At 36.2% G+C, this 14,573-nt stretch overlaps 2 protein-coding genes across 3 annotated transcripts in view; one reads left to right on the top strand and one right to left on the bottom strand.

Annotated features, from left to right (window-relative positions):
* The first annotated feature begins 5,687 nt into the window (after positions 1-5,687).
* Positions 5,688-9,312, top strand: LOC144642829 (uncharacterized). The gene is made up of 2 exons (XM_078501919.1): positions 5,688-5,892; positions 7,666-9,312. Exon 2 carries the CDS (start codon positions 7,691-7,693, stop codon positions 8,438-8,440), a length of 750 nt encoding a protein of 249 aa, XP_078358045.1. The 5' UTR covers positions 5,688-5,892; positions 7,666-7,690; the 3' UTR covers positions 8,441-9,312.
* Positions 9,313-9,318: 6 nt separating this feature from the next.
* LOC144642767 (AP-5 complex subunit beta-1-like) overlaps positions 9,319-14,573 on the bottom strand; it is a 30,854-nt gene continuing 25,599 nt past the window's right edge. For both annotated transcript variants that reach the window (XM_078501828.1, XM_078501829.1), the window contains 6 exons: positions 14,489-14,539; positions 13,916-13,979; positions 13,010-13,118; positions 10,862-10,938; positions 10,248-10,360; positions 9,319-10,164 (listed from right to left, as the gene is read on the bottom strand). In XM_078501828.1, coding sequence (XP_078357954.1) covers positions 10,001-10,164; positions 10,248-10,360; positions 10,862-10,938; positions 13,010-13,118; positions 13,916-13,979; positions 14,489-14,539 — 578 coding nt within the window. In that variant the 3' untranslated portion in view covers positions 9,319-10,000. The remainder of the gene's footprint in view (positions 10,165-10,247; positions 10,361-10,861; positions 10,939-13,009; positions 13,119-13,915; positions 13,980-14,488; positions 14,540-14,573) is intronic.

Genomic DNA, 14,573 nt, shown 5'->3' with positions numbered 1-14,573 from the left:
CGAATATCGTGTAACCAATGATTTAATAAAAATACCTTTCTTGTCCAAGAAAGTAAAATATGGGACAATAAGACTTTATTGAAACTTGGTCGTAAAACTTCTACACATCGGAATCCCGATTAGGGAGGTTTGAGATCAGGTTTCCAAATGCAGTAAAAAAAGCTTTACTATTCATAATTGTCTTGTCTATAATTATTCTAAAACAAAACTTGGACAAATTAATGGCATTACGAAATTGGTTTGATTGTGTTTGCCATCGTCCTGTCGCATTTTTAAATTAAGTCAGATAGGCTCTCGGGTTTGATCAAATAAAAACTTAATTGATTGCAAATAAATAAATTGAAGGTTGTCTTAAAAATGTTTCCTCAGTGGCATTTCTCGATCGCTATGACAGTTATTTGTAAATCAATTAAATCTTGTGGACTATTTTCTTATAAATATATGTTTGACTATCCCTTCAAATAATACTGATCAAATATGAATGATGTTTCTTTCTCATTTTTGGCTTTTTCGGAAAAAAGATATAGCAAGGACTCAAAACTGAGTTTCGGATGTTATTTTTTTTGGTGATTTTCAACAAAGGATCATCTTTGTAAAAGATAATAACAATTATTAAGGAAAAAAAGGCTTAGAAAATGAACAAAAAGGAATGAACAGTCCAAGTCAATCTGTCACTGCTGAAGCTATATATAATATTATTAAATATTGCTTGATCTCCTATCCAATCGTAATCAATATTTTTTGAAATTTCCAATAAAATTAATTGGGTAAGTAATTTAAAATATTTGATTTCGTTGACGTACGAAATCTTACATATTCCAATAATAATTAATTAGGAAGGTTGATAACTTGACATCTCAATCTTGTTCCACATTTTACCTGCCAAATCTTTAGTTTTCCCAATTAGATAAGTTATCTGTTAAAATAAATGAAATGTCCAAACGTTTGCTGGTTTGTTTAATTTATTCCCCTGCATGGATTTCGAGGTGGTTTCAGACAAGTTTTGTTTTTCCTATACGACAACTAGATTTAAGAACGATGACGGGACTGGTAGTAGAACGTGAAGAAATTATTTTTGCCAGAAATATTGGAAAATTCGATTGTAATTGTCTTTTGTCTCTTAGATAGAAATTGTTGAATAAATCAACAAAAATTATGGCCTATATCCGAGCCACTCTAAGAAACACTGCCATGCAAAATATATTGTTTAAACTTCGGGTTATGTGTTGTGCATGCATGTGAAATTTAAAATTGTCCGTAATTTTCTTCTAAAAACTTCACCGAAAATCTGCATGCAGATACTGTTGATTTAGTTTTAAAAGATTATGGAAAAAGGCAAAACAAAATAAGGAAAATAACATTTTAAAAAATCGCTGAGAAAAGTTTCAAGATGTGGGTCGTCAAATTTAGGACAATTAAAATTAGGAAATTCACAGGCAAAACTGAAATCGATTTCATCTGGCTACAATTTCAACTCATTTAGAGCTATATATCGTACGGTTTAGTTGAACCTCAACCCAGACAATTCTGTAATCATACAAAGTTAAACCCGAAGTTATGTTTAACGTTTCTTTAGGTGAACGAAAAAACCTTTAAAGATTGTTTGCTCAATTCTAAATCGCATAGATACTGTCTCGTCGGAAAATAAATAGATAAAAGGCGGTATTTTTTTAGAATTTTGATTAAAACTTTGGTTGGAAAACCACTATCAAGAAAGGGCAGTAGCGAAAAAGAAAAGGTAAAAATTGCCCCACTAGTACTTTATGAAAATCTTACCTTGCGTATTAACTTTTGGCAGAGGTTATTTCTCCATGGCGAGCGTCATAGTGGTGGGGTTGCTTCTAAATTGGTCTGTCCCCGAAATGACCTCAAATTGAGTTAAGCTCGACTATTTGTCAAAAGCTAAACTGCAGATATTATAAAATAAAGTTTAATTGCTGCACAGCATTGACTGTTTTTTCACCTGCGACAAATCCAAAGTAAATAAAAAGTTCGAAAAAAGGCGAGACAGAACTGAGAAATAAATTTTCTTTTTTCGTTGTAACGTGGCAGTTGAAAGTAGAAATGTGAGGCCAAAACTCCCCAAATTTATTTAATTCCAGTGCTTTTACGGTTAACTTGTCATATCAAAGGAGTACAAAAACTACGTTTTACTTGGGAGTTAATTTTGGAAAAGCGTAAACTATTAAAATTCACTTCTAGCAGAGATTAAAATCGCAATTTTAATAAAATGTTTTGCCACCTCGTAATTCATGTTTATAGAAAAGGTGCGAGTTTACAATTAACTTTCATTGGCCATTAAGGTTTGACTGCGCCTATTCAGGCTATTTGTCTTTGAAAAATAATTAAGTTTCGTTAACTCCATTTGAAGCGTTAGCAAAAAAACAGCAGTTTTATTTTATTTTTGTAAAAGCAACTAGAAATCGTCGTTTTTGCAATTCACCAAAATAAGGGCTGCAAATAATTTTTCTTACCCAGTAGACTGTTTGTTTCTCATATGTAAAGAAAGAAAACAACGTGAAATGCATGAACTTAATCATCTGTCATTCTCTTCGAGAAAAAAAGTGCTGAATCTCAATGAAAAAGAGAGACGGCCTCCAAAATTCCCTGTCCAAATTCAATTATTCTTAGCTGTGCTTTAGATGTTAGAGAACACATTTCCATTTAATTCGCCAACAAATTTTCAAAGTTATTGTACAATTGTCATTCACATGCAGAAATGACCACAAAAATACACATGCAAAATTTAACTATGTATGTATCTTATCATTCGGCTAGTGGAGAAAAAATTAAATTAACATAAAACACCTGTTTCGTGCACTTGATCTAAAATGCTCTTCAGACAGATGCAACTGAATGCTTAATAGTATTCAAGCGAGTTGTCATCATCATCATTATCATCATCATTATTTAGAAAATCACGAAATTACATTTGTAAATTAAGAAATCGGGTTTTCAGGTGAGCCGGGTGCTCTAAAACCAAACTGAAACGAAATACTTCCCGTGATAGCATTTCTCAAATACATAACAAAGTCCTACGAACCCACACATTATAAAAGGAAACTAATTTAATCTATCATTTGTTTCCCGCCTTCCTTTCCCTCTTCTCTCGGGGGGCCCTTTTTTTTTGGGGGGGGGGGGGATGAAAAATATTGAAAACAATTGTTTGCAGGGCCTGGAAAGACAAAATAAATTGTTTGCAAAAACGATATGTATAACAAAAAATAGTAAGAATTTCGAAAAAAAATGTTTGCAAAGGTGCATAAACTAAAACAAAAAGTTTGCAGAGTAACATTCCCCCCCCCCCCTCCAAGAAAATAATGGTCCGTCCCTTAGTACCTGATCTTTCTCACAATAGGTCTTTTTAACTTGGACGGTTTGTTTTCCCATTACAGACCATGTGATGTTCTCTAGACAATTTTCATTTTGTCCACATAAAACTTATTCATTCACATACATGCGAGGTTTTTGCTTTATTAACTGAAATGTTAATATTAAGTTACTGCTGAAGAACAATTATCTCAGTCTAGGTTCCAGAGCCCTTTCATAACAATATATAAATAGTTGCCAAAATTTTAATGGTCATACTTTTGGAACTGTATGTAGCTTAGCATACGAAACGTCAAGTTTAGTAAAATGCGATTTTTCATGTTTATCACCGCTTTTGTATTATATTTTTAATTAGGTTCGTCCTATTTACATGAAAAAAGGATGCCCTAAGTACTTGTTTGTCGTCTTGCAACTGCCTCGTCCCCAGGCGTCCTCCTTATTGGTCATGAACGGTTCGCTTGGCGTTGTGGGACTGATGCGGACGGGAAAACGCGGCCCGCAAACTAACCATCAACCCCTGCGCTCCCTGTTTTCCCGCCTTAACCGTCCGGCTGATCGGCGACTAGGGACGAGGCAGCTCTTTCAATGTATAAAAATATATAGGTCCTTTCTAGTTAGAATGATCCAAGTGCCAACTGTGTTTTCCTTCTCTGTACGTACATCGTGTGGCATTTTCGCTCTGTTTTTTCGCTCGTTAACAGACTTTGCCTGGATTTTCTTCACTTACATTGATGTTTTTTTACGATAACCGCAGGCCACAAACCCCTAATTACCACGTGACCTCCTTGTATTGCGAGAAATAAAATCCGTCTTTAGTTTTGTTGTAGTCTTTATAATTACGTGGGCACAAATGAAACGACCATACTAGAAAAGATTGTTGACGCATTTGCAACGATTACTGACAAATATATATGCGAAAATATATAAAAATGAAACCTTAATTAAAGCCGGATTGTTTACTAAATATTAAAAAAATCTAAAATAAAAGCCTGAATACATATTATTGATGTATTGAAAACGAGCACAAAAGATACATTACAATTTAATTTGTGATTTAAACGTAGACAGAGTTTAATTTTGTAGTTGTGACGCGTCACTGCTTAAAATGAAAGTGTTTTAATAAAAACATAGGAAATATTTATACAATAATGATTCAAGTAACACCAATTTTTTTTTACCCTGTAAAACTTTAATTTTGTGAGGCCTCAACTGTATCACTAAATAATATAATTATTTTTTATTGATATCAACTTAAACTGCAAAACAAATAAAAGACTCGGCATTCACCCCGAGGACCTTCCGAACAGCCTGAATTTAACAAAGTATTGAATCCTAGGTATAAAGTATGTGAGTATGTCTCGACATTTTCCCGTCAAATTCAAGTTTGCAATACAATTTAACGGTTGGTCTTTATGGGGGGTTATTGACCTACCAACAACAATTCTTCCTTTCATGGACCGATGACGTACGTTAAGTTACACGTAATACGATATTTATTATATTTAATATAAACACGTTTGACAAAAATCGTTAAAATTATGTAAGTCGTTAAACAAAAGAGAATGAGAAAGTACGAAAGACAAAACACTCATCCAAAACTAACCGAGGGTTCATGTTTTTCGTTTTCTGTATTTCTATAATAGATCCGCGACAGAATTTTGGCTGAACACTGAGTCGTTGTTTTGATGTTTTCACTTCGTTTTCAAAGTAACAGAATCCGTTTTCCATGCGACGGCTCTTCTAGCTCGCCCAAACCCCTTCAGCTTTTTACTCTAAATTAAATCAATGGATGAAATTGCAGCGTCCGACATTTTTTTAGGAAATCATGTTATTACAATGTTGCTTCAACTTGAATATGTATTATTAAGCCTTGATAACATTAAGGGAAAGAAAACGGAAATTGAATTTTAAGAAACTGCGGGAAGAGACTTTAATCTTCAATACAGTAAACACGGCGGTTAAGCAGGAGATAATGTCATACAGCAACTGTGCCAGTAAATTGAAACAAAAATATGACGCACTCGAGAGGTTTTCAACAGGGAAAAGTTTATAAACAATGGAGCGATTTGTTCCAAATTCACGGAAAGAGGTCTTGAAAAACCCGGAAGCTTAAATAAAGAGAGTTTTTCTTTCAAGAAACATGTGGAGCTTCAAGCGCAGTTCGATTGATGAAAATAAAAACATTTCACTTGGTCGCTGAGTGTGTGTTTTGTCTTTCACATTGGTTATTTTTCTATTTTGATCCATTTGCAATTTTAGAGGCTCGGCAAATTGCCAATGACATTTACCGACTAAATAAATGATTTGACAATAAGCCACCTACGCTGTGACGTAGAGGAACAGTCAAATGAGTTTAGAATAGGTTTAAAACCATCAGTGTGATAAACAACGTTTATCGGGAAAGTTCTTCAGCAAATTGTCGAGTTCATGACACCTTTCACTCGAGGTCAGCTAAGAGGAAAAAATATCACGGCTCAGAACTAAAAACGCGGATAATTTTATTCTTTGATAAAACAACAGCGAAATAGCGGTTTATTCGACGCAGGAGTTTGTCGCAAAACGGTAAGAAATGTCAGGGTTTTGTTTTTATGTTTGAAGTTCTATTCGACAGCATACATGAAATTCGCTATGTAAACCCAATTTTGCGTGCTTTCTTAGCATGTTTGGACAAATTTTATCTTCATAACTGCGGTTGCCCTATTTAAACATAAAATCGACAAATTTGAATTGACAATTATTTTATATTTGGCTACAACATATCGAGATTGATTGAAAATGACACGCAACGTTATCTTTGAAACTGAGATCGGTTAAAATTAGCCTGTTGGTCTCGGAAGATTCTTAAAAACAACATTTATGTACTGAAATGTAACTGAAATTCAGATTCGAATAATCTATGCGACAAAAAGGTAGAAAAACGAAACATTTTGTGTTTTCGTGAACTGGAAGGAAGCTAGAGAAAATTTATTCCAATTTTGGATAAAATATATACTTGTAGGACAAAAACGACAGATCCGACGTGCTTAATTACAAGGTTTTAAGCCGACGGCATAAAAGCAGCTTATAGTTTTATGGATTTACTTTAGTTATATAACATTCGACGTTGCAAAGTTATGTAACATACGACGTTCCAAACACACATTGTAACACAAATTTACGCAAAATGTTTAACTGTTGAACACTTTTATAAAAAACTTTCTTGTAAACACTATATACGAAACGCGCTATGCAATTTTTCGCAAACGAGAAAATGGTAGGTTTATTTAACCTATTGACATTCTCCCAATATTGCCTCAAATTATTGAACAGTAAAAATAATGGCGCGATATTGCTAAAATATAAAGGCAAAATGGAAACTTTTGAAAGAAAAAGTATTCCTTTTTTCAGCATTGCACGATTTTCTCATTTTATCACCAACCTGTTTTTTTGGCGTAATTTAAATGGAATACAGATAAAATAATCACCTTTTAATTAATTATGAGATAAACAACGACCACAAGTCGCCTTTTGTAGTAATATGTTAATTTCAGAAAGTATCAGAAAATCGAACCCATATATATATATAATGGACTTTATATATGTTTATTCCGGTAAAAAGTGTAACACAAAATAATTTCTTCAAATATCTTGAGAGATTTATCACAACAATAGGCTTCAATCCACAGTTTTATTAGTGCCTGTTTACATGATTCCGGAATGACTTTCATTCCGGAACGAGTTAATTTCATCCCCATGCATTTCTCTGTATCTGTTTACATGATACCGAGACTAAGTAAAGTCATTCTGGAATGCAACCTCGTTCCCAGGGCTTTTCCCTTGGCGGTTTGGCTTCTGGTATCGTGTAAACACAAAACAAATTTCGTTCCGAGATGAACACGCATCTCATGAAACCGTCGGAGGTCATAGTTTGAACTCAGAGCGAAAAAACGTAATAGCATTTCCTGTTTGGGCCAAAGAAGCAGCCCTACGGTCAAATTGATCGTTTAAATTGCAAATGTGGCTATTAATAGGCACAATAACATATTTGCGCGAAACCTGCGCCATTTTGTTTTTGATCTCGCGCGAAAGCCACGCACGTGAAACCGCCCTAGGTTGAGCCGTCATGTGAATGCAGAACGAACTTCATTCCGGAACGAGTTTCGTTCCAGAATGAAAGTATTTCGGAATCGTCGACGTGTAAATAGGCCCTTAAAGGTGTATGACTAAATGGTTTGCAGGGGTGGGGAAGGAAGACCAGCGGTGACTAGTATCCAATTAAGAGGGAGTATGGTGCTAATTTGCCTTCGGTTTCCGCTTTAACTTTGTTAACAAAACTCTCATCCGTTTCGATTACAGACACAAGCACACAGTTCGACTGAAGATGACAACCACAAAAGAGTTTCTAACAGTACCGCTCATAAGGAGATACGGCAGCATGCCTTCGCTAGCTCAGAAATCCAAGATTTCTCTTGACTACAATGACAACAGTTTGCCTCGTAGAGTTTCCGGAGGCTCAGATCCGCCAAAGACTGGAAACAAACATAGTGGAGCGCTCCAAAATCTGGAACTTCCACTGGTCAGGAGATCATTAGAGACTCCCGCCAAAACTGAGCACGGTCCCAATTTTCGGCGGGAAATCGGCTGGCGCAGCCCGCTGCTTGAACGGCGGCAAACTGAAGGGGTGGGCCACGAGACAGCAGGGGCGACTACAACACCAAAGACGGAGAAAACAGCCACGGGGAGTCCTGCAAAGCGATTGTTGGACGAAGATGCCAAGTTTCTTCCCAGCCGACATTCCGAATGGCTAAATAGAATTTCGTCCCTCAATGAAAGACTCAACGGTGTAAAAACCGCCGATGCCAGTTCAAAACCAAGAGCTCAAATCACAGGGCAAAGCAAAATTACCAACACAGGGCAAAGGGCAAAGGGTGTTCAACCGAGAAAGTCGCAATTTCGACGAAAAACCGACGTCCCAAAGAAAACGGTTTTGACGACAAACAATGTTCCAGAAAAATATTCTCCTGCATTTTCGATGGAAAGAGAATTCTACTTCCAAGACTATAGACAAAAATGTATACAGTGGTTAAAATCCCTTCCAGACAATGGAACACAACCCATGAACATACGGTAAATCAGAGAAAGGAAAACATCATGACCAAAGTTTGTTAGTTTTCTTTGCACTTCCAAACTTGAATTTTAGAATTTAGAGTAAAAACCTACAATATTCCCTGGTTGTTTAGTAGAATCGTGGGCGAGTTCGCGACTCCTCGCGCGAGATAACTTTTGCGCGCGCGCCCACGCGTGCTCGCCCAGCCGTTGTAAAAAAGTGTTGCGATTATCACACTAAAACAAAGTAATAACTTTGACATTAATTAAGGATTTTGCACCATTTTAGTTGTACATATGTATTAAGAAACGAACCTCACCACGAGGAAGATTGAGGTCGCTCTCGTTATTTTATAATTATACCGAGTCAAGTTTTCTCAAATCAGCCAGACAGGGAACGCTTAAAATTAGAGACACGAATATGAATTAAAGTTTACATTAAACTAAATTATATCACCAAACTTGGTTCAGTTGATCTTACTGGCACACCTTTCTAAGGTACGAACCTTGGACCGGTTGCATAAAAATGCTTAAGATTACGTGAGATTTTATGCAGTCATTCCCTCTAAGGTGTTTTCTCCCGTGCTTATAAGGATAAATTAGGAGAAAAAGTACTAAAGAGCACTGAAAAAAAAAACCTAAACGCTTTGAAAACATTCACCAGAACGCAGAGAGCTGTTGCAGAAAATCGCCCGTAATCTAAGTATTTTTATGCAACCGGGCCCAGTTCACGAGAGCATTAAATATCTCCTTGGTTTTGTAGAAGGATGGGTATTGTGTATATATCTATAATATGCTACGTAAATATTAATATGTCGTAAATACCTGTATTCAGTGTTTATACCTGTTGTCTTATCTACGAGGCTGATAGTTAAACAATTGTACAGTGGAAGGAAAGATTGATTGAAAGAATATAGATTTATTTGACATCTGTATCATTTGATCGACAAAAACAAAATAAACTTTTTTATATAAAAAGAAAACTTTTTCACTTTATTTCTAAAATATATCAGTTTTGTTTTTAATTGTGCTCCTTGTCCGTGTTAGTTATTTAATAATGTCAACACGAATGAGTCCGTAATAATAGCTTATAAACGGAATTTGTTTTGTGGAAACCACAGCCTTTTGTCAGAGAGAATTCAAGGCCGGTCTCGTACGATTTGTTCCTTATATCAGAAGAATTTATTTATCGAGAGGATTGGTTTCCAATGTAATATAATTACTTTCAAAGCAATTTATTAATGTTTCGATTTTTGTGTCATTTTTAAATTTTCGAATACGACTCAGTTAAAGCTCAAACCGAATTCGGTTCAATAGCAACCTTTATACTTGGACTGACTGATTACACTCATTTGATGAGTGCTTGTAACCATTCATGCAGTCCGTTATCCCTCGTAAAGTCGGAAACGACAACTTAAAGTGGGTTTCTAGCAGAAACCAGTAACTTCTTAACGTGGCTTCTAGCAAACCAATCACTTCTTTCAACCTCATTCGCCATGTTCAATTGTCAATCAAAGGCCCCGGCTGATGAACCAGGCCTCTCAGGCTAAGGCACCAGGCTTTAGGGGCGATAACGTGGATGGAACTAGCCGCTGACTCGTTCGAACTGCCGCAGGTAAGACTCCACGAGCTGAAGCATCCGCCAATCATCCGTTGCCACGGAGACCACAGTTGATTCATTTAGTGGACGGAATTTAAGCAACAGATGTTGATGAGGCGGTAAGAATATCCCGAGCAGTACTTCGTCATCTAAAAAAAATGCTTTTGGTTAAAAACAGAACGCAAAAAGCTAATACAAACAGTAGATTGATCTATCTTACAAACAAACTTACCTGAAGCGCTCATAACAAAAGTAAGCAATCGCTCCTCTAAGATCTTTCCCATTGTGCCCCACTCCACCGAGAGGCATACTATGGATTCGGCCCCAGTACCCATAGGATTTTCACTGAAAAAAAGGGGGAAAAAAAAAGGTGAGTAACGATCTTCTACACTCCAAGATTCGACGTGATTATTTTTTAGAAGTGCTCAATTTTCAGTGAAATGTCGTCGATATCAGCTTGTCTTGTATCACCTTTCTAACACTAACATGCGGGCGTGTATCGATCTTATAAGAAAGAAGAGCTCACTGAATGTATACGTTTTACATGAAAAGTTGAAAGAAAAAAAATATACGTGTTTATTTGCTTGGTTGTTTTTTTAGGCTAAAGCAGGCGACACAAATTATACACACAAATCGAGATGCAAGCATTATCTAGTTTTTTTTTTTTCCTTTTCTTTTTTGCTCTTTTCTTTAAGGTAGAGAAATGTCACAGAGAAGGAAATTTGTTTTACATTGGTATTAAGGCGTATATATAAGACAATTAACAACCACAGCAAACACAACAGCAGTTCAAGGTACCCAGGAATGCAGGAAAAAAAAGGATAGAAATGATAAAGTACTCTATACCTGGTATGCTGTGCTTCCGTGATGTGATCCCATAACACAGAGAATAGCTGTGCTTTAAGAGTGGATAGCGGCACAGTCTGAAATGGCCAAAAATTAAATTAGCACAGTTCAACATACTGGGAGGAGGATGTGCAGGAAATGATCTTCGCAGCGTGGAAACAGTTTAAAGAATTTTAACCTTAAAAACACATTAATAATTCATAAAGAAAATTCAAAAGAAATGAATGTTTAATGAGTGTCTTTATATCTGATAAAGACACGGCTGAACTTTACGTTCAATCTTCTAGGCCAAAATAACCCCAAATCTAAATATTAGTGCAAGAGTGAGTTGATCTACATCAGAAGATTTTTAAGCCGTTCAGTAAATTCGCAGTTCGTGTTTTATCAAGTCTAAAACACTCGGCTGCGCCTCGTGTTTTAAACTTGATAAAACACTGCTGCTTACTTATTAAACATTACTTAAAAAAATATCAAGGCTACAACAGGGATCTGACCTTGTAGCCTTGGCATTTTGAAAGGCTAAGAAAGCAATTGCTAAATTAAATTACACACTAAGAAAATCATTTTATTCATTTTATGTTTCAACCGTATTTCATAGATGTCTTTATGTTCATTACGAGATACTCTAAGGACGCGACCGGTGAGATACTGGAGTGACGATAAGAAAAGTGAATAGAAAATGCCCTTTACAATTTTTTTTTATATATATTTACCTTTGTTCTTTCAGCAAAACTAGAAAATTAGGGTTGAAAAATAAAAAAAATACACTGCTGGATCCTCTCAAAACATTGGTGCCAAATTCAATTATTTCACAGCTCAGGTCGATTAAACACAAGCGGGGGTTAATCTTAAAGTAAATATAGCGATGTATTTTTAGGCAATATTTTTATGTCCTACATGCTTAATTGCGTCGTAGCTGCTGTTGTTTATTTTTGTTGAACTACCGGTACTGTTTTGTAAAACGAAATTGATGTGCATGGAACACCAATTCACTAGTTTATTTTTACGCCGAGTTTTAAAAGATGGAAGCAATTTGCCTATACTTGATAGCGGTTTAGCATATTTGAGAACAAATTGAATAAAATATGGGAAAGTGACAATTAAATAGAGATTTAAAATTAGCATTCTGAGTTACTTTCACTGAATGAATTAATTGAGACCAGAATAGCTAATTTGGTGATATGAATCATTTTGTTTCCTCTATTAACGCCGACATTTTAAAAGACGAAAGCATTTTACGTCTACTGCTATCGGCGTAAGAGCGGTTTAGCAAATTTGAGGACAAATTGAATAAAATGCGGCAGAGTGTAAGTTAAATAAAGATTTTAAATTAGAGTTCTGAGTCACTTTCAATGAACTGAGACCAAAATACACTTTAATCCCAATACTCGAACCCTCAAGGGAAATCGAAAAAAAAATCGAGCTATCGGGAGTTCGAGTTATCGAGGGTAGAATTAGTAAGAAAATGACCTGAAGGGGAATAGAAAAAGGTTCGAGTTAGCAAGAGGTTCAAGTTATTGAGGGTTCGAGTTATCGGGATTCAACTGTTTAATTGGTGATACGAATCATTTTGTTTCCCCATTTAATTTCTATTACCGTATTTATTCGATTAAGCGCCTAGGGCGCTTATTAAATATTTGGACCTTGAGAGTGGGCGCTCATTCGAGGTGGGCGCTTATTCGAGGCTGGGCGCTTATTAAATCATTACGATTTTCAGCAAATATTAAGTTTATATTTGTAACAAAACAATAAATAATAACAAAACGTGAAGATGTACCAAAGCAGAAATTTAATTGTTCATTGAAAGTTTCTGTACAATACTAAGAAAACTCAGTCATGGGGGAAGTCTTCTTAGTAGTACATAGTCAATTTCAATAATCAATACTCCTTTTATGGACTTCAGTTTTTTCTGGGGTGAGGGTGGGCGCTTATTCGAGGCTGGGCGCTTATTAACTTTGGGGGTGGGCGCTTATTCGAGGTGGGCGCTTATTCGAGGTTGGGCGCTTAATCGAATTAATACGGTATAACCTTCACCTCATATTATAAAAAGATCAGCCATAATTAAAGGACAGAAAATACTGTTACGCGCAAGGACAGTATAGAGCATACGTAAATGCTAATCAAAATGTACACATTGCAAACATTTACCTTGAATTGAGCTGGTACTTCAAGAGGGATAAACAAGTCTGAAAAGTGAACCGGCAAATCGTCCAGTTTCATTGCACATGTAAGGCCACTCTCGTCGCTGAAAATCGCCCTGAAAGTAAAATAAATTATTCGTCACTATTTTCTTGAGAAGGAAAACAAGCAGAGTTTGGTATCTAAGAGCACACAATAGGGAGACCTTAATCTTGCTATTTATAGCGGCCCCTTTGGAAGTTTTGCGCCGGGGGAATTCTTTTTGAAAATAATATTTAAAAATATATATAAAAATATATATGTTTATAGTGGTCATGCACTTAGCTTTATATCTCAACGAGATAGCTAGTTTACAGGCATGCCACTGAAACAGAGGAAACAAATATTTTTTTAAATAAACATAACAAGGTTAAAACTCCTAACTGGCAGGAGGCAGACCAGTTGGCTATGTACAAAGCGTGATCGAGGATTTGAACTCGGGACGACCGAGAAACAAATCCAGCTAGTGGCAAAGGCAGGTCTTGAACCGGCGACCTCCAGATTACAACACCAGCGCCCTAAACCACTCGGCCACGCTTGCCTCCTCCCAGGTGACAATATGGAGTTTACGCGAATTCACTGATGTTTTGCGATATGCATAATATGAAAAAGCGGACAATGAAAATGTTATCACCAAATATGTTTAGCTTTTTAACAAGTTAGGATAAATTTAAAACACCTGATCTATAGGAAAATTCATTACCTGACGAGAGAATTCCACATTACGCGGGAAAAAATGTATTATGGCAGGAAACACCAACGCTTGTTACAATAAGGGAAGATTGAAACGAATCTGCGAACTGATCTTCTCACCAACTTCAAAATGTTGGCGATTTTTAGCTCCTGTACTCCAATATGAAATGTCTTAAATCTCACCTAACTTGAAACGCTGCAGGAACTGGGTCAAGAGGGCAGTAATTGACGGTTATCTGACAACAACCTGTAAAGTAAAATTGTGCATATTTAGCAAACGAAAACAGAAATAAAATACAATAAAAACCATGCCTTACAAGTGCCTCTTTCCTCACTCCCCTGCAAGCCCCCGTCAGTTCAAGTTGTGCGTCAACACTTTTCAGTAGACAGTACAAGACTGCGTGGCAGTGCAAAGAACAACGCGTTCCAGAGGCATGGGACTAGTGCCAGTCCTAACATTACCCTGCTTACCCTGCAGTTAAGCGTTCATTAACAACGACAATCAAGGCATTTGTCACCACGTGTTAGAATAAGCAAAATACTTCATTTTCCGTTATTTTAGACGTAAACATTTTGTGCGTTGCAAAGCGGCGATATTTGTGTACAAAAGAACTGAATCTCCCTCTTTTGGAATTTGAGTTCTACCTTTATATATGGAAACATTTGGTATTCTTTTATTTGTATGTCAATTAGTGTCATTAGTGAGTGATTGCTCCGTCGAATACGAGATATCGGTTAGAGAAAATGAGCACTCACCTTCAGAAGGATTTGTAGACTTGGCGACCGATAGGTACGATATGTGAACATCTTAGAGAACAAAAATAACCTTCATTAGATACTG

The sequence above is a fragment of the Oculina patagonica genome, chromosome 2, assembly GCF_052425735.1.
Source record: "Oculina patagonica isolate OP01 chromosome 2, crgOcupat, whole genome shotgun sequence".
NCBI lineage: Eukaryota > Metazoa > Cnidaria > Anthozoa > Scleractinia > Oculinidae > Oculina > Oculina patagonica.
This window is presented reverse-complemented; position numbering and strand designations above follow the sequence as displayed.

Coding starts and splice junctions, on each gene's coding strand:
- LOC144642829 (XM_078501919.1), top strand. CDS start 7,691: ATGACAACCACAAAAGAGTTTCTAACAGTACCGCTCATAAGGAGATAC.